Raw genomic sequence first — 24,665 nt, 5'->3', positions numbered from 1 at the left:
TAGACGGTATTTTTGGGAATGATCGACATGGGAAAAACCTAGTGACCTGCCTACCTAGACGACATATTTGAGCATAATAAAACATAAAAACATAATAAGACATAAAAACAATGCTATCTATCTATCTATTTATCCATCACACACCCAGTTTACCGGTCTAGTAAAACAGTAGGCCTACAGCTGATGTATTTGTACGCTACATAAATGTATAAGTATAAAGCCAGTGCAATGCTTTTATTTAGCATTGTTATAATTTAATATATAACATTTGAGTGATTGAACTGAAACATTTCTCAAAAGTAGCTTGGTGATCTAGACATAGTTCTGAAAAGGCTATTGTTTATTTCTTCCTCATTTACGTAGTATTTTTATTTTACTAACTCCTAATTGCCAGGTTTAAATGGGTTTTTGAGTTCATTAAGAGTTTGTTAACATGCGGGGTCTGAGTCTTGTGTTTGTGTGACACACACACACGCGCGCGCAGTCGCTTCCTGGTTACATGCAGGGGGATTGTCTTGCAACATTTCCGGGACGCGCAGCGCGTGAGTGATGGTCAGTTCTCATTCAGTCGCGCGTCCGGGTCGCTGAAGGATGATGTTGATTCTCATCTCACGGTTATTGTTTATGACGGCGGTGTGGCGCGTGGCGGAGGGGAAGGTAACGAGCAGGTTTATATGTGTGTTGCTGACAGACACAATGTAATGATTCATTCTTATACTAATGACTTTCACAAGTGTGTTTTGATAGACATGAAAATATACTTCTGAAAAACACTAAACGGAAACAAAAGTTATTCTGGGATTTTAAATGTGTGTCGTAAATGAAGAACATTGTTATTTTCAGTTATGTTTTGTTATTTTGCTGTTGGAACCAGCCTAGGTTGCTTGTTTTGGGTACGTCTCAAATAGTGAGCTGCCTACTGTTTGGGGTAGGCTATCACGTGCAGAGGCAACATACAGTAGCTGTCTACCTAGGCTGCATGTTTTGACATATGCAAAACCTAGTGTGCTGCCTACGTATACAACATTGTGGGTGTCATAGTGACCTAATATGCTACATGCCGTGACTTATTTTTAAATTATAGGCATAGTGTGCTGCTTAACGTTACTTAGACAATATTTTGGGAATCTTGGGCACCACTCTAGTGTGTGTGTGTGTGTGTGTGTGTGTGTGAGAGTGTGAGAGAGAAAGATGGACATGATAAAAGAAAAACTAATGACCTGTGTCTAGTGCCTTACCCCCAGTCAGATAGCACATTTTGGCATCATACACATTTTTGCACATTTTGGCATGATGTAGCTACTGCCTACCGTAATGCCATTTTTTTTTTAGCATCATAGGTAGGCTATCTCAAAACACAGTTTGCTGCCTATATAGACAGAATTTTAGGCATCTTGGGTGTAAGCACCACTCTATAGTCTAGATTTTTGGTCACCATATGAAAAACTCAGCTAGCTGCTAAGCTTGACGTGGTTTTTGGAATGATGCACATGGGAAAACCCCAGTGACCTGCCTACTTATTATATTTGAGCACAATAAAACATAAATTACTGCCTACATAGACAGCACTTTATGGCGACTTTGCCTAAAAAACCGTGCTGAGTATCATAAGTATCTTACAACTAGTTTTATTTTGGGGGCATAACATGGGGAAAACTAGTGAACTACTACATTCTTGAGAATCATAGGTATCTTAAAACATGTTGGGCATCATGGGCATAGGCAAAAACTATAGGCCTAAAGCTACCTTTCTAGACAGTATTTTTGAACATGATAAATGAGGGGAAAAGAAAAAAAGTGTGCTGGTCTACATGGACAGCAGTTTTAACCATCAAGTATCTCAAAACGATGTGTGCAGCATTTTTGGTATCATAGGACCATAAGATGCTTACTGAGTTCTAGCTCTTGCGGTCTAGATTGTGAGGGTGGGGAGTTCACGTATGTCGCAGTATAACTAGAACACAACCACGTACTTTACCATGCAACAAGACAGTCAAGTGAGCATGCTAAGTCTTGTTAATCAGCCTTGATTTTACCTATCAACGTAACCTTTTAAAAAGTTACATTGCAGGTTCCACTTGCTGTTCTTGATCTGTAGGCCATGGGAGAATAAACTGCTTTGACTGAGAAATGTGCTGGAGCCCTGAGAAAAGAGAATGCTTAAATAATAAACAGATATGATTCATGTATATTAAAGATTAATGAATGATTTTGGTTGGTTATACAATGTTTTAGTCTTTTTAACAAGAAATACGTGCATGCATTTTACATGCAACGTCAACGTGTAAATGTGTTGCCACTGTTGAGATCGTTTTTTACTTGTTTGGCTGACTTACAAGGACACTGATAGTGTAAAGATAATCGCTCAGGTCTGTTCTACAGTAAAGCTCACTGTTGCATGGAGGAAGTCTGCTGGCCTGTATATGTGGGTCGTTTCCCAGTAACACACCTCAGCAATTTCCTCTCTAGATCTTGAGCGTTTGTCTGAGAGAACGTCAGTGGTTTTAGAGATGATGCAGTCATTTTTCGTAACGTCTAATCTGCATTATTATCTCAGAATGTGCATTTCCCGCTGAAAAGCTTGATTTTTCATCTGGAAGTTAGACTTTTAATCTCAGATAGTTTCTTGGGCCAGCTCTTTTTTTTTCTCAGTATAATGAGTCATTTATAAACCTGCCACATGAATTGAGTGTGACACTTGATTGCAACAACTCTTAGATCATTCTGTGCATTTTGGTCTGAGGCAGAAAGTACAATCCTCCAGCAACTTCCTTTTTAGGAGCACGGATCAGTAACAGTGCCGATAAATGCTGTACAAATGTACTCAGGGTTGTATTTTCAGATCTATGAGGGATTATGATAAATCCATTTAACTGTTTGATTGTTCACACTGGGAAATACCTAGATCTTTGAATGTGAAATGTGTTTTGTAATGATTTCATCTATAGGGCAGGGATGTCCAAAGTCTAAACCTGCTCCTGTTGGGCCAATGTCCTGCAAACTTTAGCTCCAACTTTCCTCAACACACCTGCCTGGAAGTTTCTAGTATGCCTAGAAAGATCTTTGCTGCATCCCAATTCACATTCTTATACTATGCCCTAAAAATGTGTCCTGTTTTTGTGAAGAAAAAGTACATACTTTTGAGTGTGTAGCAGAAGAGTAAACAGCTTTGGACAAACTACTTTGTCATAATTGCGACTTTAACGGACAGCTCTGTCGCTTAGTTATGTGCATCCTGTCAATAATCTTGTCACCGTTAAAATCCTCCACATTCAGTTTAATTTAATTCCCTTCCGTATCAGAAATGTAGCTGCACGTTGATCTGCAAGTCGTAGGTTTTTCATGCAGAGACTTCCTCATGTGTTTGTAATTTGCATTATGATGCATTTAAAAGTTAATGACCAAACGTATCTTTATAAAAGTTCACAATGCAGTTGAAATATAATGTTGATAGCATTGAATAAATATATTTTTGTCAGGTTGGATACTGATAATTAATCACTCAAACCCCTTTATCTAAACCTCTCTACTTAACCGTCTTGCCAATCTGCCATGTATGTAGTGTTTTTTCAACACATTTTACTCATGTTTATAGTTCTAATCGAATCCTCGTCCAACACGCAATGGGTTGTGGGCAATATTAGCCGTAGAGTGTGCATGGATCTGCACTTTGGAAAGCCGGAAAAACCGAAAAAAGTAGGATCTTATACTTTGGAATACTTATTTCAACATGCTACGATTTGGGACACATTCATTCTAATTTCGAATACTATTTAGGACAGATAGTTTGCGAATTGGGAGGCAGCACTTGATTAGCTGGTTCAGATGTGTTTAATTAGGAGCTTAAAGCCACTTAAAGTCCAACACGTGTAAACTCTGAGTGCAGTGACCCTTCAGGAGCAGGATTGGAAACCCCTGCTATAGGCGCTCAATGCAAACATATACTCTTGACTGGTACGTAACTTTCTTTAGGCATAAAATAGTACATTTTTTACATTTGATTCGGGGTTAGATGTGATCTCGATAATATGCTCTGTTATATTCATTCATGTGGATATCAAACAATTCTAGCAAGATTCTACATATCGTTAGATATTATAAATCACCTCTTGGTATATTTTATGTGTGGCTGGTTTTAAAAACACACACAAAAAAAAAAATTGCGTATTAAAGTTGTCAAGAAGTTCCCAATGATTTGCAAAAGTCCCTTGCTTTTCCTCTAAAATGTTTGTCTGATTTCCCGATCTGAGTTTCCCGGTCATTGTTGTTTCTCCCTCGCTATTTTGTATATTATTATTTATACAGTTAGTTAACAGTGATTTCCCTCTGATTTCACTTCTGCTTTTGTCCTCCTTTGCTCCACCTTCCATCCCCTCTGTCAGTGTTTATCATTTGGAAGTTGTACATTGGACACCGTCTGCACTCAGAAAGCAAACTGCTGGAGATTCTGTATAAGCTCTCAGGATATCAATCTATTGGTCAGAAGATTATTATAGGACAGAAAAACAACAAGCATTGATCTTTGCCACTCTCCATCAATACCTTTGGCCCAATTTGGCCATTTATATCAGTTTCCACTGTGCGTGTGGTTAAGCTCTTCACTGTGAAAGTTAAGGGGTGTGTGTGTGTGTGTGTGTGTGTGTGTGTGTGTGTGTGTGCGCGCGCGCGCGCGCGCGTGCGTGCGTGCGTGCGTGCGTGCGTGCGTGCGTGCGTGCGTGCGTGCGTGCGAGTATATACATGTATATATACATGTATGTATATACTGTATATATATATTCCTTTTCCTTTCAATAAATTGTAACTATATTATCTATATTTACATATCAGCAACCACGTTGAAATACCCACATCTTTCAAAACATCTAGATAGTTGGGTTTGTGTGTGCCAAATTAGTGGTTGACCATCTGAGTTTTTCAGTGTTTGATTGTGATTCTTAAATGCCAACATTTCAGAAATTAAATGAACACTAATATTTTTGCTGTAATAAAACTGTTTTTCATATCCAATGGATTCGTCAGTGTTAACTAATTAACTGATTAACAGTGTCAGACTAAATAAAATAAATATGAGCTACAGTTTTTAAAGTTGCAGTAGGGAGTTTTGAGAAAATGTTGACTAAGCCTGAAAATTTGAACAAGCACAACTTACAGGTCCAACCCCCTTGCTCTCTGCTACGCTACAGCTCCTCCCTCCACAGTTCCTCCCTCCACAGCTCCTCCCCCACAGCTCCTCCCCCACAGCTCCTCCCTCCACAGCTCCTCCCCCACAGCTCCTCCCCCACAGCTCCTCCCTCCACAGCTCCTCCCCCACAGCTCCTCCCTCCACAGCTCCTCCCCCACAGCTCCTCCCTCCACAGTTCCTCCCTCCACAGCTCCTCCCTCCACAGCTCCTCCCTCCACAGCTCCTCTCCCACGGCTCCTCCCCCACGGCTCCTCCCTCCACAGCTCCTCCCCCACAGTTCCTCCCTTCACAGCTCCTTCCTCCACAGCTCCTCCCTCCACAGTTCCTCCCTCCACAGCTCCTCCCTCCACAGTTCCTCCCTCCACAGCTCCTCCCTCCACAGCTCCTCCCCCACAGCTCCTCCCTCCACGGCTCCTCCCTCCACGGCTCCTCCCTCCACGGCTCCTCCCCCACGGCTCCTCCCTCCACAGTTCCTCCCTCCACAGCTCCTCCCTCCACAGCTCCTCCCTCCACAGCTCCTCCCTCCACAGCTCCTCCCTCCACAGCTCCTCCCTCCACAGTTCCTCCCTCCACAGCTCCTCCCTCCACGGCTCCTCCCTCCACGGCTCCTCCCTCCACGGCTCCTCCCTCCACGGCTCCTCCCTCCACGGTTCCTCCCTCCACAGCTCCTCCCTCCACAGCTCCTCCCTCCACGGCTCCTCCCTCCACGGCTCCTCCCTCCACGGCTCCTCCCTCCACGGCTCCTCCCCCACGGCTCCTCCCTCCACAGTTCCTCCCTCCACAGTTCCTCCCTCCACAGTTCCTCCCTCCACGGCTCCTCCCCCACGGCTCCTCCCTCCACAGCTCCTCCCTCCACAGCTCCTCCCTCCACAGCTCCTCCCTCCACAGTTCCTCCCTCCACAGCTCCTCCCTCCACAGCTCCTCCCTCCACAGCTCCTCCCTCCACAGCTCCTCCCCCACAGCTCCTCCCTCCACAGTTCCTCCCTCCACAGCTCCTCCCCCACAGCTCCTCCCCCACAGCTCCTCCCCCACAGTTCCTCCCTCCACAGCTCCTCCCCCCCACCTCCTCCCTCCACAGCTCCTCCCCCACAGCTCCTCCCTCCACAGCTCCTCCCCCACAGCTCCTCCCTCCACAGCTCCTCCCCCACAGCGGAGCCTGCCGTGAACGCGCAGGCTAGTAAGCAGGACCACCGATGACGGCGGATTATAAACAGTTATGGAACATTCACTAATAGGGACGAAACATCAACAATATGCTTTACATTGACTATGGCCTGCCCATACTTTGACTACAAACTTGGTCCTCAAATCATTATGTATTTTGCAATACATGTAACTTTATAACGTTGCACTCTTTCTATAAGTTATAAATAGCTAGTAAGATAACGTTAAAGGATTAGTTCACTTTAAAAAATACTTTTGCTGATAATTTACTCACCCCCATGTCATCCAAGATGTCCATGTCTTTCTTTCTTCATTCGAAAAGAAATGAAGGTTTTTGATGAAAACATTCCAGGCCTTTTCTCCATATAATGGACTTCAATAGGACACAAACGTTTCAAGGACCAAATGACAGTTTCAGCGCAGCTTCACAGGGCTTTAAACGATACCAGACGATGAATAAGGGTCTTATCTAGCGAAACGATCGGTCATTTCAAAAATAAATACAAAACTTTAAGTTTTATAAGCACAAATGCTCGCCTTGCTCTGTTCTGTGATGCACGTTCGTGATCCTGTTCGAACTCGTTCATCCAAATGAACAAATCTTTTTTCGAGTCATTTCGTTCGTTGAATGAACGAAATGACTCCGAAAAAGACTCGTTCAAAATGAACAAATCTTTTTTCGAGTCATTTCGTTCGTTGAATGAACGAAATGACTCGAAAAAAGATTCGTTCATTTGGATGAACGAGTTCGAACAGGAGAGTCACAAACGACGGTACGCGCTCGCGCTGTGCAAGAGAGGGGTGATCAGCGCGTACACGAGTGTGATTGACACTGCTAAGACATTCCTCCTGGCTCTGATTGGTTGTTTCTGACCGGGAGCGGTGTATTTCTGCAAATGGCAATAGGACCACAGGGAGGAGCCAGAGGAGCTTGATTTTTTCCACAGATTATCTGTCTCATATTCTACTGTCAGGACATAATGACAGTTTTAATAAATATTTGTTTACAAAAGTGACCTACTGGAGCTTTAATTGGCCTGGCTGATATATCAGTCTACCACTAGTTACTGAGACTTTGTTGTAGGTTTTGACTAGCTTTGTAGCTGACGAGTGCAGATTTAAGACTATCACACCAGCTTTTTCAACATCCATCCATTTGAAGTTACTCTGTTTTTCACATTTTTCATCATGTCAGTGAACCTTGTATAAAAGTTTTATCTGTCCCACACTAAATGTTTTATCTGTCCCACACTTGGCATCCTTGGGAAAAGACTTATCTGTCCCACACTAAATGTTTTATCTGTCCCACACTTGGCGTCCTTGGGAAAAGACTTATAGGAGGAAATGATGCACACTGTTTTGTTCACAAGCCACATGACATGTCCAAGTATCGGTTCCTGATAAGTCAAGGAAAATGTCACTGTCTGATATTTTTGGCTTTGTCCTTTATGTTCATAGGCACCACTTCCATATAGCTCAAATGGAGTATGTGACAACACAACCACTGAATATTACCTCAAAAGTCTGAAAATATGCTGCAGTAAATGCAAACCAGGTAGGTTGACAAGATTACAAATGTTTCTGTTTTTACCACGATAGGACAGTGTAACCATTTGTATTCATAACTTTATTAGTTTTGTTTAGAAATGACTGCAGGTTCTGACATATTTATATTTATTGTAGGAACACGTCTGGATAAAGAGTGCACTGCGCATTCAGACACCAAATGTGCGCCCTGTCAAGATGGACAGTACTCGGATCAATTTAACCACTTTCCCAATTGTTTCTCCTGTCCGCGTTGTAAAGATGGTGAGTCAACTATTTTAATACAATCACCCCAGAATCAAAAAGGCTTGTTTTTAATATTCTTTGGAATATATCTTTGAGGGATAGTTCATTATAAAAAAATAATTCCGTCATCATTTACTCTCCCTCTTGTCCTTCCAAACCATTAGGGGTTTAACGATACACATAACTGACGGTTCGGTTTTCCCACGGTTTTGACGTCTCGGTTCGGTTTAGAAAGCTAAAAAAAAAATTAAACAGTGGTTTAATGAAAAAATGGTGTCTTTGTCTTTAAATTAATTCAATTACAATTAAACGTTTTGTAAGGATTAAAAATCTGCTAATGCTGTAAACTATATAGGAAGCCGCACATTACTATAACATTAAAGGTTAACAACAGAGCCTAAATTCAGATGCTATTTATTTTTTAGATTTAATAATCAACACCCAACACATTGTATGAAAACATGTAAACTGAACATAAGACAGTTTTTGCATTAACTTTACTCTAATTTGTTATTGAAATATAATAATTTACACAGTTGCTGTCATTTTTATGAAAGATATTTTAAACGTACATTAAATAATCAAGATATAATTAACAGGTTAAGTAAAATATAATATATAGGATAATATAGTGCATTTATTTAGTGCAAGAGTTCATTTCTCTAGGAACCAACAAGTTGTGGACACTGAATCACTTGCCTGTTGAGGTAAATATAATGCTAGTGACAAGCTATGCCGTTTTATTGACGTCTTTACGCTGCTGAAACACTGATTGAGCGATTACACGAGTTATGATGCCTTTCAGTAAGTATACTGTATTTTTCAACATACCTTCAGGTGTCCATTCATGTTTATTCTGTAACTGAGGAAGAGATGATCGCGTTTACTCGAGCTCCGCGCTGCCACTTGAAATGAGGAGCTAGTACAGCAGGGCTCTCAAGTCTAGACACACGCATTTCAACCCGTTCACACGCCACACCTTGTATTTCTCACGCTGAGGAGTAAGGGAACTTGTCCCGCTATACAATTAATGAACGAGGCGCAGGCAAACGGAGGGAAGTTCTCTGCCGAGTTCATAGCATCTGTCTCGAGTTATACAGAGTTAAATGCTAGCTACCAGCCAATTAGAATTAGTTGTTTCCGGGTAAATTATGTGTTCCCGCTGCAAGCTCGTTCGTTACTAGACAACACGCGCACACACGGAGTGGAAGTTGAAAGAGCACGATCTGATGAATGCGGTTTGCGGACATCTTCATTTATTTTTTTTAGCATTTTGATTTTACGATTCCTGGACGATATCTCTTGCCTGTGATCAAAGACAGTGAGAGCTGATGTTGAGGAGTATAGCCAAATTCGTGCTAAATTATTTTTGATGCATTCAAAAACTCTCCAACTGCTTTCAAAGGGGTCATCGGATGCAAAATACACTTTTATATGGTATTTGCAAATAAATGTGTCTTTGCAGTGTGTGGACACAATCACCATGCAATGAAAAAAATCCATTCACTTTTTTTTTAATCCTCAAAAAGCCAAAAAGTTGTTGCTCATTATCATTTAAAGAGACATGCACCGAAACGGGTCACTGTGAACAGAGCTGTTTTTGAAGAGGTAAAAAGGGTGTTGTTTTACACAACCATTGAGAAATTTTAACCAAAGTATGTTAAAAACTTTACATGAAGACCCAAAAGAATCATACCAACTTGTGGAAAATGGGCATCCGATGCATAGGTGTCAACCCTCCCGTTTTTTCCGGGTTTCTCACGTATTTTAGCTCTTTTCCCGCTGTCTTCCCGTTTTAGTATTTTCCCGTAAAATATCCCGTATTTTTACGCTCTGATTGTGTGAGACGTACTTGGGCAGATTCGGCTTGAAGTTGTTCATCCTCGGATGCGGCGCCGCAATCGCTGTTACAAAAAAAGCCGTGCACACAGCAAAGCGAAATGTGGTCTTGCGCACCCAACTGGTCATTTTTGCCGCGCGCACCTTCGCGCTCATGCGGACGCGTCGAGTATAAACCATGGTATAAACAAAGCTTAACCCTAACTCCGTGTCAGCGTGCGCTCTGATCTGTAAAGGGGCACAGACCTCTACCAAATCATCTCCTGCAGCAGCCTCCGAACTTCCGAAGCACCACTAACTCCGCCTCCGTTTCCCTCGTAAGCTGATATTAGTATTTAAACATTCTCTATGATAAAAAATGTAACAAATATTTTAATAACACGATTTTGGCGGTTATAGAGTTCTAATGACGGTGTTCAACTATAACCGTCGGTCTCACGGTTACGGTCACACCCCTAACACACACACACACACACACACACTGTCTCTCACTACCTCTCTCTCTCTCTCTCTCTCTCTCTCTCTCTCTCTCTCTCTCTCTCTCTCACACACACACCCACTGTCTCTTTCTCTCTCTCATACACACACACACACACACTGTCTCTTTCTCTCTCACACATATGTAGGCCTATATGTAGTTATAAACTCTTTAGATTGTTAATGATTAGTGCTTTTTTTTTTTAAAGTTTGTGGGTAAGAATCGTGTAAAAAAATCCCTTATTTTGGGGATGGATTCCGGGAAATCTCCCTTATTTTCAATGTTCAATGTTGACAGCTATGATCCGATGACCCCTGTAAAGGTGACCGGTTTGGGTCTTGACATACATGCTCAGGGCAAGTTGTTATGACACAATGTTATGTACATTGAGCACTGATGTTCAGTTGGCTTGTTTGGGGTCAAATTAATTGTTATTTTTCAATAAATTTGTATTTTTTAAATATAACTATTTATTTTATTTGGATGAATTTGTCTTTTTATCAGATTTAACAATTGTTATAATTTCCATTTGTGCTGGTCAATTATGAACAATAGGCAAAATTGAACTGCTAGCAAAAATTGAAGCGAATTTGGTTGGGTCGAGGGACCGCTGCTGCAAATATTTGGGTGGCTCCTCCCCTAAATGTCACTCTAAACTTTTGATAAAACTTGAGAGCCCTGAGTACAGCGATCTGTCACGCCACATCAAAGAGCGCCAAAACGGCATTTATTGTTTGATTTTGTGATCAAATAGTCAGAATTTGAAGATTACACCTTGCTTATTATCGAAAGTAACAAAACACGGAGCTTGCTATTTGGTTTTAATGGTGGTTAGGCTACAAAACGGAATTCGTTGTGTACACATTCCAGGTCCAATGAGCCGGGCTGGGCGGGGCCGGGGTAGAAGCGGGCGGGGTGGGGCCGGGGTAGCAGGGGGCGGGGCGTGTTCGGTACGCCATGAGAGTATCGCGATTCGAATCGTGGGTTCTGTATCGCGGTTCTTCGGTTCGGTTCGAATATCGTTACACCCCTACAAACCATTGAAGATTTTCTTTCTTTAATAAACAACAAATGGAGATATTTAGCGCAATATTCACACTTCAATTTTTTTGTACAATGAAAGTGAATAGTGACCATTAGTGAGTGACAGAGGCTGTCAAGCAACAAAAATGACAAAAAGCAGAGGTGAAGGTTAATATTCTTCACACAAAACTACCGTATAATTTGTGTAAATGATAAGAGAATTTGCATTTTTTTATGAACTATTCCTTTAAATTTTAGAAAGTTTCAAATTAAAATATAAAATGTACGGATTAAACAAACTACATGCTGATTTCCACAAAATTGCTCATGTGAGCATTTACAGTAACACTTTGCATTTATACATTTATTAACAGTATTTATTCATCTTTGTTAACTTTTGTTTATAAAATACATCTGTTCATTGTTAGTTCATGTTACCTAGGGTCCATTAAAAATATTAACAGATACATCTTTTGATTTAAATAATGTGTTAGTAAACATTGAAATTAAGATTAATAAATGCTCATTGTTAGTTAATTTGAACTAATATAGTTAAATATATAGTTCAGTCATAAAACTTTAGAGGGCACAGGCTAGTGGTGCAACGAATCACTAAACTCACGGTTCGGATCATATTACGTTTTTTGAGTCACGGATCGAATTTTTTTCTCTGATCAACTAAATAAATAAATAAATTGGGGGGTGGGGGTTAATGTAACTTTGCTTTTCATTTATTACTTAAAGCCCTTCGATACCACAGAAAAAAAGTGTTCACTGTATAAATTAAACATGTTCATCTATCTCAAGATGTGTTTTGTTTGATTAATATTAATGATATGGACAGCAGCAGATTTTTATAGGCTGCTGTAATTTTAAGATTTAATGAGCGGATCCAATATAATGATACACATCAGATTTCTCTCTCAACTGTTTACTTTCACTTAAGACATAACCAACTTTGTCACGGGTATTTTAGTGTTTTGTGTGTTCGAACACTGAATTTACTTGTATAAAAATATTTATTTAATTTTTTCCCCCAACTGTGTTCAATTCTTCTTGATAGAGAAAGGACTGGCTTATCATAAGAAATGCTCCGCTGATACCCAAACTGTTTGCGTTTGCAAGCCTGGAATGACCTGCATGGACACTGTTAATGAATGTGATCAATGTAGAAAATATAGATCCTGCAAACCTGGTGAACGCATCATCAGAAAAGGTAAGAGGCAAACATAATCTAGCTACTGTACGTTAACACTATAAGAGCATGGGAAGCCAGAATTGGAGATTTGTAGCATTTATGTATGTTGATGAAATTATTTTTTAGCACACATCTAACATTTACAGTCTCTTTTGGGAAAATTGTAAAAATATGGATGACTCATTCAACTTTTGTCAAATAAAATGCGTTCTAGCTTACGAATGCTTCTCCCCTTAATATCTATAATCACTAAAACAACATGTAGCAAATGGTTGCTGGTTACTTGCTTTATAAAAAGCTGTTTGTTTCAATGGGAAATGCATTAATTTTCCGTAAAGTCATTTGATGATGTATGTGAATATTTGTTTCAGTAGACCAGTTACATGTGGCATCATCCTTGTGTTTGTGAATGCAGGATCACCTAAAGCTGATGTCAAGTGTGAAGTGTGTCCGCCTGGAACGTTTTCAAACCGCAGTAATGCTGAGCACTGCCAACCACACACACAGTAAGATATGAATGGAAAGAAAGAATCATTACTTACAAATATACACCAATGAATACGGCTTATTTGTCTTTTTTTTCTGGGTTAGATGCAATGGCGGTTCAGTTTTAAGCCCTGGCAACTCTGTCACTGACACGGTGTGTGATATGACACCACTCCCATCAACAACAACAGAGGTTTCTCTTCAGATTTCCTCAAAGCATACTCGCCCAAAAGGAATTCATTTCCAAAGTCCAACGGTTAAAGTGCAGCGCATGAACACGATCACCACACCATCTCTGCTTCCATCGAGCAGCATGACGCCAAGCACACCAGAGAATCAAACCACAATAGGCCCTAACCCAAATACCTCCATTCTAATCTACTGCGCTGGTAAATATGAGGCCATTTCATTCAAATTTAGGTTGCAATCCTCATAAAAGTACCATGTTGTTAAATAGTATCGGAATACTATGCAGGAAATCGGTTGCCTGGTGCAAACATAATTTAAACACAAATATTTTACTGCAGAATGCTCTGATCGACCAATCAGAATCAAGTATTCCAGAACGCAACTTAATAGAGTGCAAAAGTCCCACCAACCTATTTTTATTTTAACTTCTTAGTATTTCTATAGGATTTATGAGTTTTTGTCAAAGAGTTATAAGCCATGAACCAAAACAATCAGCTACAGGTGAATCATAACATTACAAGCTTTGATTTGAAGATTTTTTTTTTTAATCAGACAAAAAGACTGTATCTGTCACTGAGTCACTTTTTGATGCCTTGCTTGTGACAATGTTTGAATGTTTTATTCTCTGTCATGCATTTCCTTCCTCACTTTGTCACTTGTAACCTTTTATTGTTTCTTCTGTGGTCTGTCTTTATCTCTGTTTCTGTTCTCTTCAGTCATTGTTTGTGGTGTTCTGGTTTTGCTGACGTTGGCAGTGATGGGGATTACATGCGTGTTACATAAGAGAAAAGGTAGTGTGGGTATTTTCATTTAAATAATGAAGAGATCAAAGAAGTAATTTTGGTAGATCAGTTAAATGTTATCTGCTCTTTAGATTCAGATTCGGTACTTTTTAATTTTTTTATCATGATCACTTTTTTTATGCTTTCTGTGACGTCTTTCTCTAACTTTCTCCTGCAGGTGCACACAACAAGGTTCCAATCACAGGGGGCACAAAGGTACGTTTTTCTTTTCTATGTACTGCATATTATTTTTTAAAGATTTTTTTAAAAAGAAAATGGTATGTTTAAAGCAATTTTTTTGGTGTAGCTTTATTATCAAACAAGGTAAACCACTAGTAAAAAATGTAAACTACCAGCAGAATTTTAATGTTAAATTTAGGTTCTCCAATCAACAAGCCTAAATTCTAAATAGCATACCATCATAATACTATTGTACTAATACTATTTCTGCCATATAAAGATACAGTAAGTCTATATATCTTGTTTTGTTACATATAAAGGATAAGCATACTAGCATACTACTATTACTATTTCTGGAAAGTAGAGATATAATAAGGCTGTTTCTGAAATCGGCCTTATACCCTTAAATAGGGCACTATTTGTAGTGGTGTCCGAAACTATCTTGGATGTTAAGTGCACTCATTCAATCCCAAAATGCACCGCAATAACGAGTGTACAAACCAACCTTTATGTAACTGACAAAAGCACTAAGAAAAGATTTCCAATGTTTTCACTGATCAACTTAATTGTATTTTGTAAAGATAAATATGCTTGGATTTTGATGGCTGCAACACACTCCAAATAAGTTGGGACAGAGGCATGTTTACCACTGTGTCCCATCCTCTTTCCTTTTAATTACACTTTTTAATTGTTCGGGAACTGAGGATACTACCCAATCTGGCTTGATAGAAGACAGCTGCTTAACAGTCTGTGGTCGTCATTGTCTGATTCTCCTTTTCACGATGGGTCATACATTTTCCATAAGAGACAGATCTGGACTGCAGGCAGTCAGTCAAGCACATCCACTCTATGGTGTAGTGTCTATAAACCACTCCGATGTGGCACTTGCTGAATGAGGCCTGATATTGTCTTGCCACCCAGGAAAGATGTGATCTTAATACCATTACATATCTCTCTTCAATCTGAATATGTTAGTATCTGAATATGTCAGATGTCAATATGTCTCCATGTCAATAATACCTTCACACACATGCAAGTCACCCCTGCCATTTGCACTGATGCACCTTCGCACTATGACAGATGTTTGCTTTCGCACCTGTCGCTAAGGAAAGTCTGGATGCTCCCTTTTGTCCTTGGGACTGATAACTCATTGTGTTTTTCCCAAAAACAAGCTGAAACATGGACTCATCTGACCACAGCACACATTTTCACTGTTTTGCAATTTGCTAAATCTTGCATTTTTTTAAAATTGTTTTACAATTCTCTAATGAAACTTGGCACAGAGTGGTGAGCCATGACCCATCTTTGCAAGCAAAGACTGAGATGCTCATTTTATACCCAATAAAGATACCCTCACCTTTGCCAATTCACCTGCTTATTGTGGGCTTTTTCTAAACAGTTTAATATTATATTCTATAATCTTTTAACTTTTATTTTTCCGCTGTTTCAACTTTTTTGGAGTGTGTTGCAGCCATCCAAATTAAAAATTAGTTTATCTTTACAGAATACAATTCATTTGGTCAGTGAAACCATTGGAAATCTTTCCTTTGTACTTTTGTCAGTTAAATAAAGGTTTAAGAAAATGAACAAATCACAGATTCTTTATTTTATTGCACTTTACAAAATGTCCCAACTTTTCTGGAAATGGGGTTGTACAACAAGAAATTCTTAGTACACTAAACTAATTTGTCACATGACCTCATTTCCACATTGCATATTTAATTCAGTGTCATACATTTAATATATTAGAAATAAATAGAAATATTGTGCGGTTTTTCATTTATCCAATCAAATTACGACTGCGTAAATCACATACTCTCCTAAGTAGGTACTTATTTTGAACAATTACTTCACAGCCGCTAAAAATGTGTGTTCTATATAGTATGAATCTAGACGTACTACATTTGCAATGTTGTCATTATCATGTGACCTACCAGCTTCACTTCCATTCATAAATCCTCTCCCATGGCCTCATGGGATTGTAAAGTTTCCATCGTACACGCACTTCAGAATCTCACCAGAAGTCGTAGGTCATCCGGGTACTTTTTTCCTACTCTTTTTTGAGTACTGTGAATTCGGACATACTACCTTTGTCACATAGTGTTTTCGCCTACTATGTAATAGGGAAGTATGTGATTTTGGATGCAACCAACGAAATTCCTAATCGAGCACATTGCATTGTGGGATACAAGTATTCTACACATCCTCATTTAATTTTTTCTCTTGTTCTCTTCAGCCAGAGCAGGATCCCTCGAAGAGCGACATACCTGATTGTCAGCTTCTATTAACTCCCGACAAGTGCCAGAAGGAGCCCTCCATGTCTTCATCGGACAGCCAGAGTCAGCCGGACTCCAGCCAGAGTCACATCAGCGGAGACTGGCTGGAACGCACCAGTCAGGAGGAGTCGCTACACGAGCTGCCGTCCGTCTCCAGCCCGTTAGTCAATCTCAGCATCACGGCCACCTTCAACTGCCAGCTGAACCCAGCGACAGCGTCCTGTTCCATCCCGATGAACACATCTGCACCGACACCCCGCGATGAAGCTCCGGTGCCGCTTTCCCAAGAGGAGGTCTGTGTGTCCTGCCAGCAAGAGGACGGCAAAGAAGCTCTGCAGTCAGTGCAGGAGAGCGGCCCGTGTACCTTCTGATCCAATGTTACCGATCAGGCCAGCTGAAAAAATGTATACGTTTCGAGAAGTGTATTTTCCAAATGCTCGAATGCAATGTAATGTTATTCAGGGATTTAAAAATAACATTTTTAAAAAAAAAATGTTATTATACAAGGCTGATTTGTAAAACACAGTGGTTGATATATAAGCTCACATTACTACTTTAGCACTAATTAGTGTTTTTCACCATACGATGCTGATATATAAAGAGCAGGGTGGCTGATGGCTGATTTAATTTCACATCATTTGATGATAGGAACTTACTCATACACAATTACAATTTCTGGCCCAACTAGAAAAATTTGCATCTGACTTCAGCCCACCAAAGCTCTATCCTGCAATACTAATTAACCAAACAGGCAAAGTCGACAATGCTGATTATTTAAAATACCAAACATCTAGTGTGAATTATTTACATCAGTGATGTTTCATAGTTATAAAGCTTTAGGATTACTTATTTAGTAATTGTCTTTGACCCAATAAGACTTAAAGCGATAGTTCACCAGATGTCATCATATACTCAACCTCAATTTGTTCTAAAAGTTTCTTTGTTCTGGGGAATTTAAAAGATATTCTGAAGAATGTTGGTAACCAAACAGTTTCTGGTCCCCTGTGACTTTCATAGTATTTTTTTAACCAGCAGTTGTTTAAATACTCACATTCTTCAAAATATCTTCTTTTGTGTTCAACAGAGCAACTTGAGTAAATGATGACAGATTTCTGGGTGAACTATCCCTTTTAATGAATAATACATAAATCTGTTTAGATAGATGAAGTTAGCGCCACCCAGTGGTTATTTTCTCTACCTCCCCGTTTTTTACTGTCCTGTTTTTTCCCCATTATGATATAAAGACTCAGTGAATAGAGGGATTACATGAGATGAATGAGCAATAGAGCCTTCTGTTGCAGCACAGGTTGTCTAAAAATTTGTTGGATTAGAGAGTCAACATACTGTATATACTGTATTGCACTTCCAAGTATTTTGCCAAAGATGATAGATATGTATATAGTTATTTTTTATGTTTTTAAAGTTGTAAATACATTTTCATTGTAAAAATGTGTATATATACATGTATAAAACCCAATTTTATTCATAATTGTTTGTCTATGTTATTTTTTTTTCTATTAGGCAATCTATTGCTATTACTTACACAAGTATAATTTGTGTAACTCATCCAGAGTCGTTTGTGCCACAGACATGGATGAAACCTCTAACTTGAGATTTCTCACCTGGTGGACAATGGTGGACAATAATGTAGGCTAAAAAAATCATTTGAGGGACCTAGCAATGCCTTGATATTATGCCAGAGAGTTTTGCACAGGAATCTACTACAAATCTAAAGCCCGGACATATTTTATTCAGCATATATTGCTTTAATTTATGTATTTCCCCATTGACTGACTAACTGTGGAAACTACAGTGTAGTCAAGACCAAACTGTTATCCTTGCCAGAACATTCATTATATAGACGCTGTTGGTATACCACCAGCACAAAAAACAGTTTAAGATGAAAGTCTCTTTGAGGCTGGAGGACAGCCTCCAGCGGTGGATCAATACAGCTGTTAACAGACTTAAAGAATCAGAGAAGTTTCTCTTTAGGAGCTGATTTAATATTGATCATGCTGTTTTTGATGGTTGCTGTACTCCCACGTCGATACTGCACTGTAGAGCGAGCTGCTTGCTTTTTCTGAGCGTGGAACAAAGTCTTCACTAAGCCACATTCTGTTTGTTGTGGGACTGGTTCAGGAAATCTGGTTTTCATTTGTAGCTCATTGAGTAATCACTTGATTTTTTCAGAATGGGAACAGATGATGTAAGTATTATAATGTACAAGTCCCCCTTGGACACAGTAACACCATTGGGGGAATATTGGGGTGTAAACACTTATGATTTTTATTAAAATAAATTGGAATTTTGTTGTTATTAAATTAACTTACAGTTTTTTAATATATATATATATATATATATATATATATATATATATATATATATATATATATATAGAATTAATGGCACCCCTGGTAAATATGATCAAAACTGTAAAAAAATAAATCTGCATCGTTTATCCTTTTGATCTTTCATTCAAAAAATTGCCAAAAATCTAACCTTTCATTGAAGTAAAAGAATTGAAAGTGGGGTGGGGAATAACATTATGAAATAAACGTTTGTCTCCAAAACAAGTTAAAAATGATGCAGATTTAATTTTTACAGCCAGTTTTGATCATATTTAACAAGGGTGCCATTAATTCTGAGCACAACTCTGTGTGTGTGTGTGTATATATATATATATATATGTATATATATATATATATAAAAATTATTTTTTTCCATTTATTTAAGTATTAAAGTATTTTATTAAAGTAAAATAAAAAGCATGGTCATCTATATGAACGATTTCAGTATCTTCTGTGATACCTGTCGCTAAATAGAAAGAAAAACTTTTTATGATATAAATTTAAAAATTATTTTATTTTTTGTTTATTTCTGCTTTATTTTCAATGTCTTTTTTATGCATCTTGTTTTACCCTCGTCACAGACCCCGACTTCCATTTTTGCAATATGAAAATGCAAGAAGTAGAGCATTCTACTGACAACTGCAAGTTTATGGGTTCAATTTAATTTCATTTCATTTCAATTTCGACTTTCATTTTTGCAATATGAAAATCCAAGAAGTAGAGCATTCTACTGACAACTACAAGTTTATGGGTTCAATTCCCAGATAAAGCATGATAAAATCTGTTTATATCTACAGCTGTAAAGCAATGTATGTCACACTTTCGATACGTTTTGCATTAATCTAAATTTATTTTGTGTAAATCCATTTTTACACAGATTACATCCTAGTGCATCGTTCCATCACAGAATAAAGGATAAATTCTAATGTGATATTGGAAATGAGATTGTGTATGGATTCAGAAAGAAAAAAAAGACTGTGATGCATGAATGGCCACTGTTGAGCAAATTAAATAGTGCGAAAGTTTGTTTTCTAAAAGTTCACAGTTTGCAGAAAGCTTATAGGTGCTATAGGTGAGTCATTTCAGTATGCTGTGTTCTCCATAATCCATCCCTGTTGTGAAACCACAGCATTATGATTATGAGTAAGCAGACAACAGAGATAGAGTTGTTTGTGGGAAATGGCTTGTTTGCGCTGTACTCTATGACAGGAAATCCTGACATCAATTTGAGGCAGGGAAGCAAACCGACGACCTACCCATTAACAGCACGCCGTTTCTCAAATGCAATGCAAGCTATGAATGAATTCTGATAGGTCTTTGTTGCAAGCTTTCAGAATGAACACACAGTGTGTTGCACTGAAGATACTGACTGCGCTGCAACTGAGATGCAAGTAATGAATGTAAACCACAGGACCTCAGATTTTCAAACCGAAACTAGAGAGATAAACAAGGATTGCATTGATATCTGTCAACCTCATAAACTGCTGATTCATAAATTCTCATTCTTCCTGTAAAGTGGGGACAGGTGAGGAAGGCATCCTTATTTCTTTTAATGATACAGTTGTCAGTGATGTTAAATGTGTCTTGGCAGAAGTCAAACCACGAGCATCAGAATAGCTCAGCGAGAGGGTTGGGGGTCAAAGGCCAGCTTCTGAAGTGAGATGTGTGAGGCCAGTGTCGGGAAATGTGGGTGCGCAAGTAAAGGTGAAAACACAATTACATTGGCATTCTTTGGAAAGAGCTTTGACAATAATAAGGACAGTAATTTAGTCAGGCAGTTGACCTGTTGTTTTGCACAACACTTGTTCTGCTAATCTGCGGCCTTATGGCCTACAATGACTCACACACACACACACACACACACACACACACACACACACACACACACACACACACACACACACACACACACACACACACACACACACACACACACACAAACAGGCGCACACATCTTTGTGGGGACTCTCCGTAGGCGTAATGGTTTTTATACTGTACAAACTGTATATTCTGTCCCCTAACACTGCCCCTATCCCTAAACCTACCCATCACACACAACTTTCTGCATTTTTACATTTTCAAAAAACATTACTTAGTATGATTTATACGCTGTTTTCCACAATGTAGGTGATTTCAGGTTTTACTATACTTGTGGGGACATTTGGTCCCCACAATGTAATATAAACACACACACACACACACACACACACACACACACACACACACACACACACACACACACACACACACACACACACACACACACACACACACACACACACACACACACACACACACACACACAGAGCAAAAGAAAGAAACTTGTACAGGTTTGGAACAACTTGAGGGTGAGTAAATGATGACAGAACAATGCCTGTAAATGCTCGAGCTCTTCAAAGCGGAACTGATTCTGATTGGCTGTCATTGTTTATATCGGTCATCCGCTGGAAAAATCGTTCTAGAAGTGATTCCAACGATATAGTTTCTCTTTGCCGTTATCATGATAGTTTGTTCGTGAACTCAGCTATTATTTTATATTTAGGATAATTTTTAGATCTACATCTTTATTGTTATCGTATTAGCCTAGTTATCGTATTTAGTGTGAACGGGCCTTAAAAGACTTTTTTCTATATCTATGTTCAATATAAATGTATTTAAAAATGTATTTTCTATGGGAAAATTAATAAGAAAAGCAGGACAAATTCTTCCATGATGTATAAATACTTTTGCATTAATTGCTCAATCTTCTTCTATCTTCTTGATGAATCTTTTTATTATTATGACCCTGGAACAGGCTTCATGAGATTATTGTCATTATGTAAAATCGTAATGCACTTTTGCCAAGTTGCACTGAGGTCTATGACAATTTATTTACTATGACCATATGTACAATTGCATATTAAAAAAAACAATAAACTGAATTATTTGCTTTGAAATCTGGATTTTTGGATTGACTTCAAACTTTCTTTAATTTAAATAAATGAATACTATGTTGAACTCATTGTATAAAAACACATTTGTGTTTTGTGTCGACCTACAAATATACGCCAGCAGAGTGCGAGCAATCACCCTGATATTATCATATGCCTGTGATGAGGAAGCCGGAGCTGTACCATCACAGCAGCGGGAGGGATTCACCCTTCATCCGTGTAAAAACGTTCTATATACTTCACGAATCCAGGACAGATGATAAACACAAACTGAAAGTATTTAATTTTCTTAATGTCCTTACAGCACGAATAAAAGTCCAAAGAGAGATATATTAGCTTGTTGTCTATTTGTGTCTCCCCCCCCCTTTGTGGAGTTGGTTCGTTCCGTTGCTGTGCGCCTCTGGAGCGAGTTCAGAGCTTTGGGATTGTGAAGAGCTGCGCGTGCGGTCGGTCGCTTCAGCTTTGAAGGATCTGACGTGATGAAAATTTGTTATTAAAACAACGAGCCGTTCTTATAATTATGTGACAGTTGTTTTTTTCTAGTGTATAACGCGTCAGGACCGTTTGGGGTAAGTGAATGAACTGATAATGTCAGTTTTTTTCAGAGGATTGAATACATGGAAAACCTGTTTACACATCCTGCTAACTGGCTAATTATTTAGCAGCCGGCTTTGATAAACAACAAGAAGAAAAAATGGAAACAGGGAGGAGAAATTGTTTAAAAGCTGTTTTTTAAAACAAAACTGTGATACTCATAACTTTTGTGAAATTTGCATGATGTACAGTACAGGAGCTTTCTGATTTATATACCGCTGATTTAAATAGACTTGATAACATCCCAATTATCTTTAGTTGAAGTCTTGTGGCAATCTGTGTGTGTGTGACATTATGTGTATGATTCGAGTTGTATCATTACCGTTTGTGGATTTATTTTGATTATTTCTATTGTTTATTTATTTCATTCATTAAATTTATTTGAAAAGGTCTTATTGAAAAGTATTTGGTGACTGAGTGACAGCTTGTATAAATTAATCTGTTTTATAATTCAATGTCTTTAATTAGCCAGTAGCGAGCAATATCATTTTGAATCTTTTTTTAATTTTAAATGCAATATTTTTAATAATTTGATTTGTTCTTTAAATGGACTTGACAAGTTATGGAATCCCAAATCTGCAAAAATAATGAATGTAATGTCATGTAATAATAGGAAAATAAATAAAAAGAATAAAAGTAAAGTTAAATTAAATATATGTAGTATATAAATAAAGTAAAATAAATACAGAAAATAGTAAAGGAAAAAGGGAAAAAAATACAGGACTAAATCAAGTCATTTATTGCTTTATTTTCCTTTTATTCAGTTTGTTCTTTTATTTATTTATTTAATTTTTAATTTCTGCACGTTTGGGCCTCCATTCAATATTCCTTTGTATCCTGGTAAAGTGAATGGTGACTGAGTGACAGTCTGCAAAAAAAGAAAAAAAAGAAAGAAAACTTTTAGAAATGAATGTCTTTAATTAGCCTGGGTGGGAATATCGTTTCCGATTCTTAAGTGAAAATGTAATTATATTTTTAATGGGCTTGATAAGGTCCTATTGAATCCTCCAGAATGAGGGCAGTAAATAATCAGATTTTCAGGCGAGTCTCTTTTAATTAAGGAATATCAACTTTTTCTTGTCTGGTTTCAGTCAGTAGAAGATTTATCTGCATTCGCTCATCAATGCATGATAATTTAGGGCAAAGTCCATGTCTGAACAAGCACACGAGACACACGAGAGTCTAATGTTAAACTTAGTGTACCTGTTGCAAAATCTTTTTTAAATGTCTTGCTTATTCTCTCCGTTTCTGCTTTTCCTTTCTAGAACATTTAATCTAATTCAGTAGAGGAACATTTTCAAGACTCATTTAGGAAGCCCGTCTGGTTTATAAACTCAGGGTTTGTGCGTCCTGCTACCTGCACAGTGCATGACCGACCCCTTCATAGATTCAAATGGCTTGCTGTCTGAAAGACGAGCTCTTGTGTTCCATTTGTCTGAGCATTTATCAAGACCCAGTCAGTTTCGGCTGCGAGCACTACTTCTGTCGTAAGTGCATCACTGAGCACTGGAGCAGACAGGAGCGTCACAGCACACGAGACTGCCCGGAGTGCAGGAGGACCTTCACGGATCCCCTTTTGTCCCCGAGCCTCAAGCTCTCCAACATCGTGGAGAGGTACGCCGCTTTCCCTCTGGACGCCATCCTCAACGCCCAGAGGAACTCGTACCCATGCAAGGACCATGAAAAGGTCAAGCTCTTCTGCTTGAGTGACAAGAGCTTGGTGTGCTTCTTCTGTGATGAGCCCGCCTTACACGAACAGCACCAAGTCACCACCGTCGACGAGGCCTATGAGGAAATACAGGTCTGTTTTAAAATATTTTTATTTTTTATTTTATTTTTTATATATAAACACGAGCCCTTATTCTCCTCTAGGTCATGTATGTCACCATGAAAGCTCTTATTGTTTCCATTGGCATATTATGTGATAAATCCCGCAATTTTACGGTTTTCTTAAGGTGATGATACACAGGGCAACTTTTTGAGCAATGTTGCTGGGCAATCTTGCCGAGCGATTGTTGCTTGGGCACTTTCCCATTGAAAATGGGCAATAAATGTCTATCTGGATAATTTAGACTGGTCGTGGGCCCTGTGTCTCACCTGGTTGCCCGTTGACGGCAACATTGCCGAGCGACATTGCCCAAAAAGTTGCCCTGTGTATCATCACCTTTACAGGTTGTAAAGAGCAATTCAAATGTAATGAAATAA

At 38.8% G+C, this 24,665-nt stretch overlaps 2 protein-coding genes across 3 annotated transcripts in view; both read left to right on the top strand.

The window, feature by feature from the left end:
- Positions 1-497: 497 nt before the first annotated feature.
- tnfrsf1b (tumor necrosis factor receptor superfamily, member 1B) lies at positions 498-18,077 on the top strand. Its single transcript, XM_077204125.1, has 9 exons — positions 498-657; positions 7,805-7,901; positions 8,030-8,155; positions 12,541-12,693; positions 13,091-13,181; positions 13,267-13,550; positions 14,067-14,141; positions 14,311-14,348; positions 16,549-18,077. Exons 1-9 carry the CDS (start codon positions 592-594, stop codon positions 16,957-16,959), a joined length of 1,341 nt encoding a protein of 446 aa, XP_077060240.1. The 5' UTR covers positions 498-591; the 3' UTR covers positions 16,960-18,077.
- A 4,196-nt stretch (positions 18,078-22,273) lies between these two features.
- trim62.1 (tripartite motif containing 62, tandem duplicate 1) overlaps positions 22,274-24,665 on the top strand; it is a 46,640-nt gene continuing 44,248 nt past the window's right edge. The window contains exons 1-2 of one of the 2 annotated variants that reach the window (XM_077204119.1): positions 22,274-22,435; positions 23,726-24,261. In XM_077204119.1, the coding sequence (XP_077060234.1) occupies positions 23,854-24,261 (408 nt within the window). In that variant the 5' untranslated portion in view covers positions 22,274-22,435; positions 23,726-23,853. The remainder of the gene's footprint in view (positions 22,436-23,725; positions 24,262-24,665) is intronic. The other variant, XM_077204117.1, reaches the window with a different exon arrangement.

This window comes from Siphateles boraxobius, unplaced genomic scaffold (genome assembly GCF_051911475.1).
Source record: "Siphateles boraxobius isolate OS27281-9 unplaced genomic scaffold, OSU_SipBor_1 5, whole genome shotgun sequence".
Classification (NCBI taxonomy): domain Eukaryota; kingdom Metazoa; phylum Chordata; class Actinopteri; order Cypriniformes; family Leuciscidae; genus Siphateles; species Siphateles boraxobius.
Note: the sequence above shows the minus strand (reverse complement) of the source record. Positions and strands in the feature narration are given on the sequence as shown.

What these genes read in the sequence shown, in the direction of transcription:
- tnfrsf1b (XM_077204125.1), top strand. Translation starts at nt 592, where the DNA reads ATGATGTTGATTCTCATCTCACGGTTATTGTTTATGACGGCGGTGTGG. An exon ending in GGCGCGTGGCGGAGGGGAAG is followed by an intron (nt 658 to 7,804) that starts GTAACGAGCAGG and finishes TTATGTTCATAG; the next exon opens with GCACCACTTCCATATAGCTC. An exon ending in TGAACGCATCATCAGAAAAG is followed by an intron (nt 12,694 to 13,090) that starts GTAAGAGGCAAA and finishes TTGTGAATGCAG; the next exon opens with GATCACCTAAAGCTGATGTC.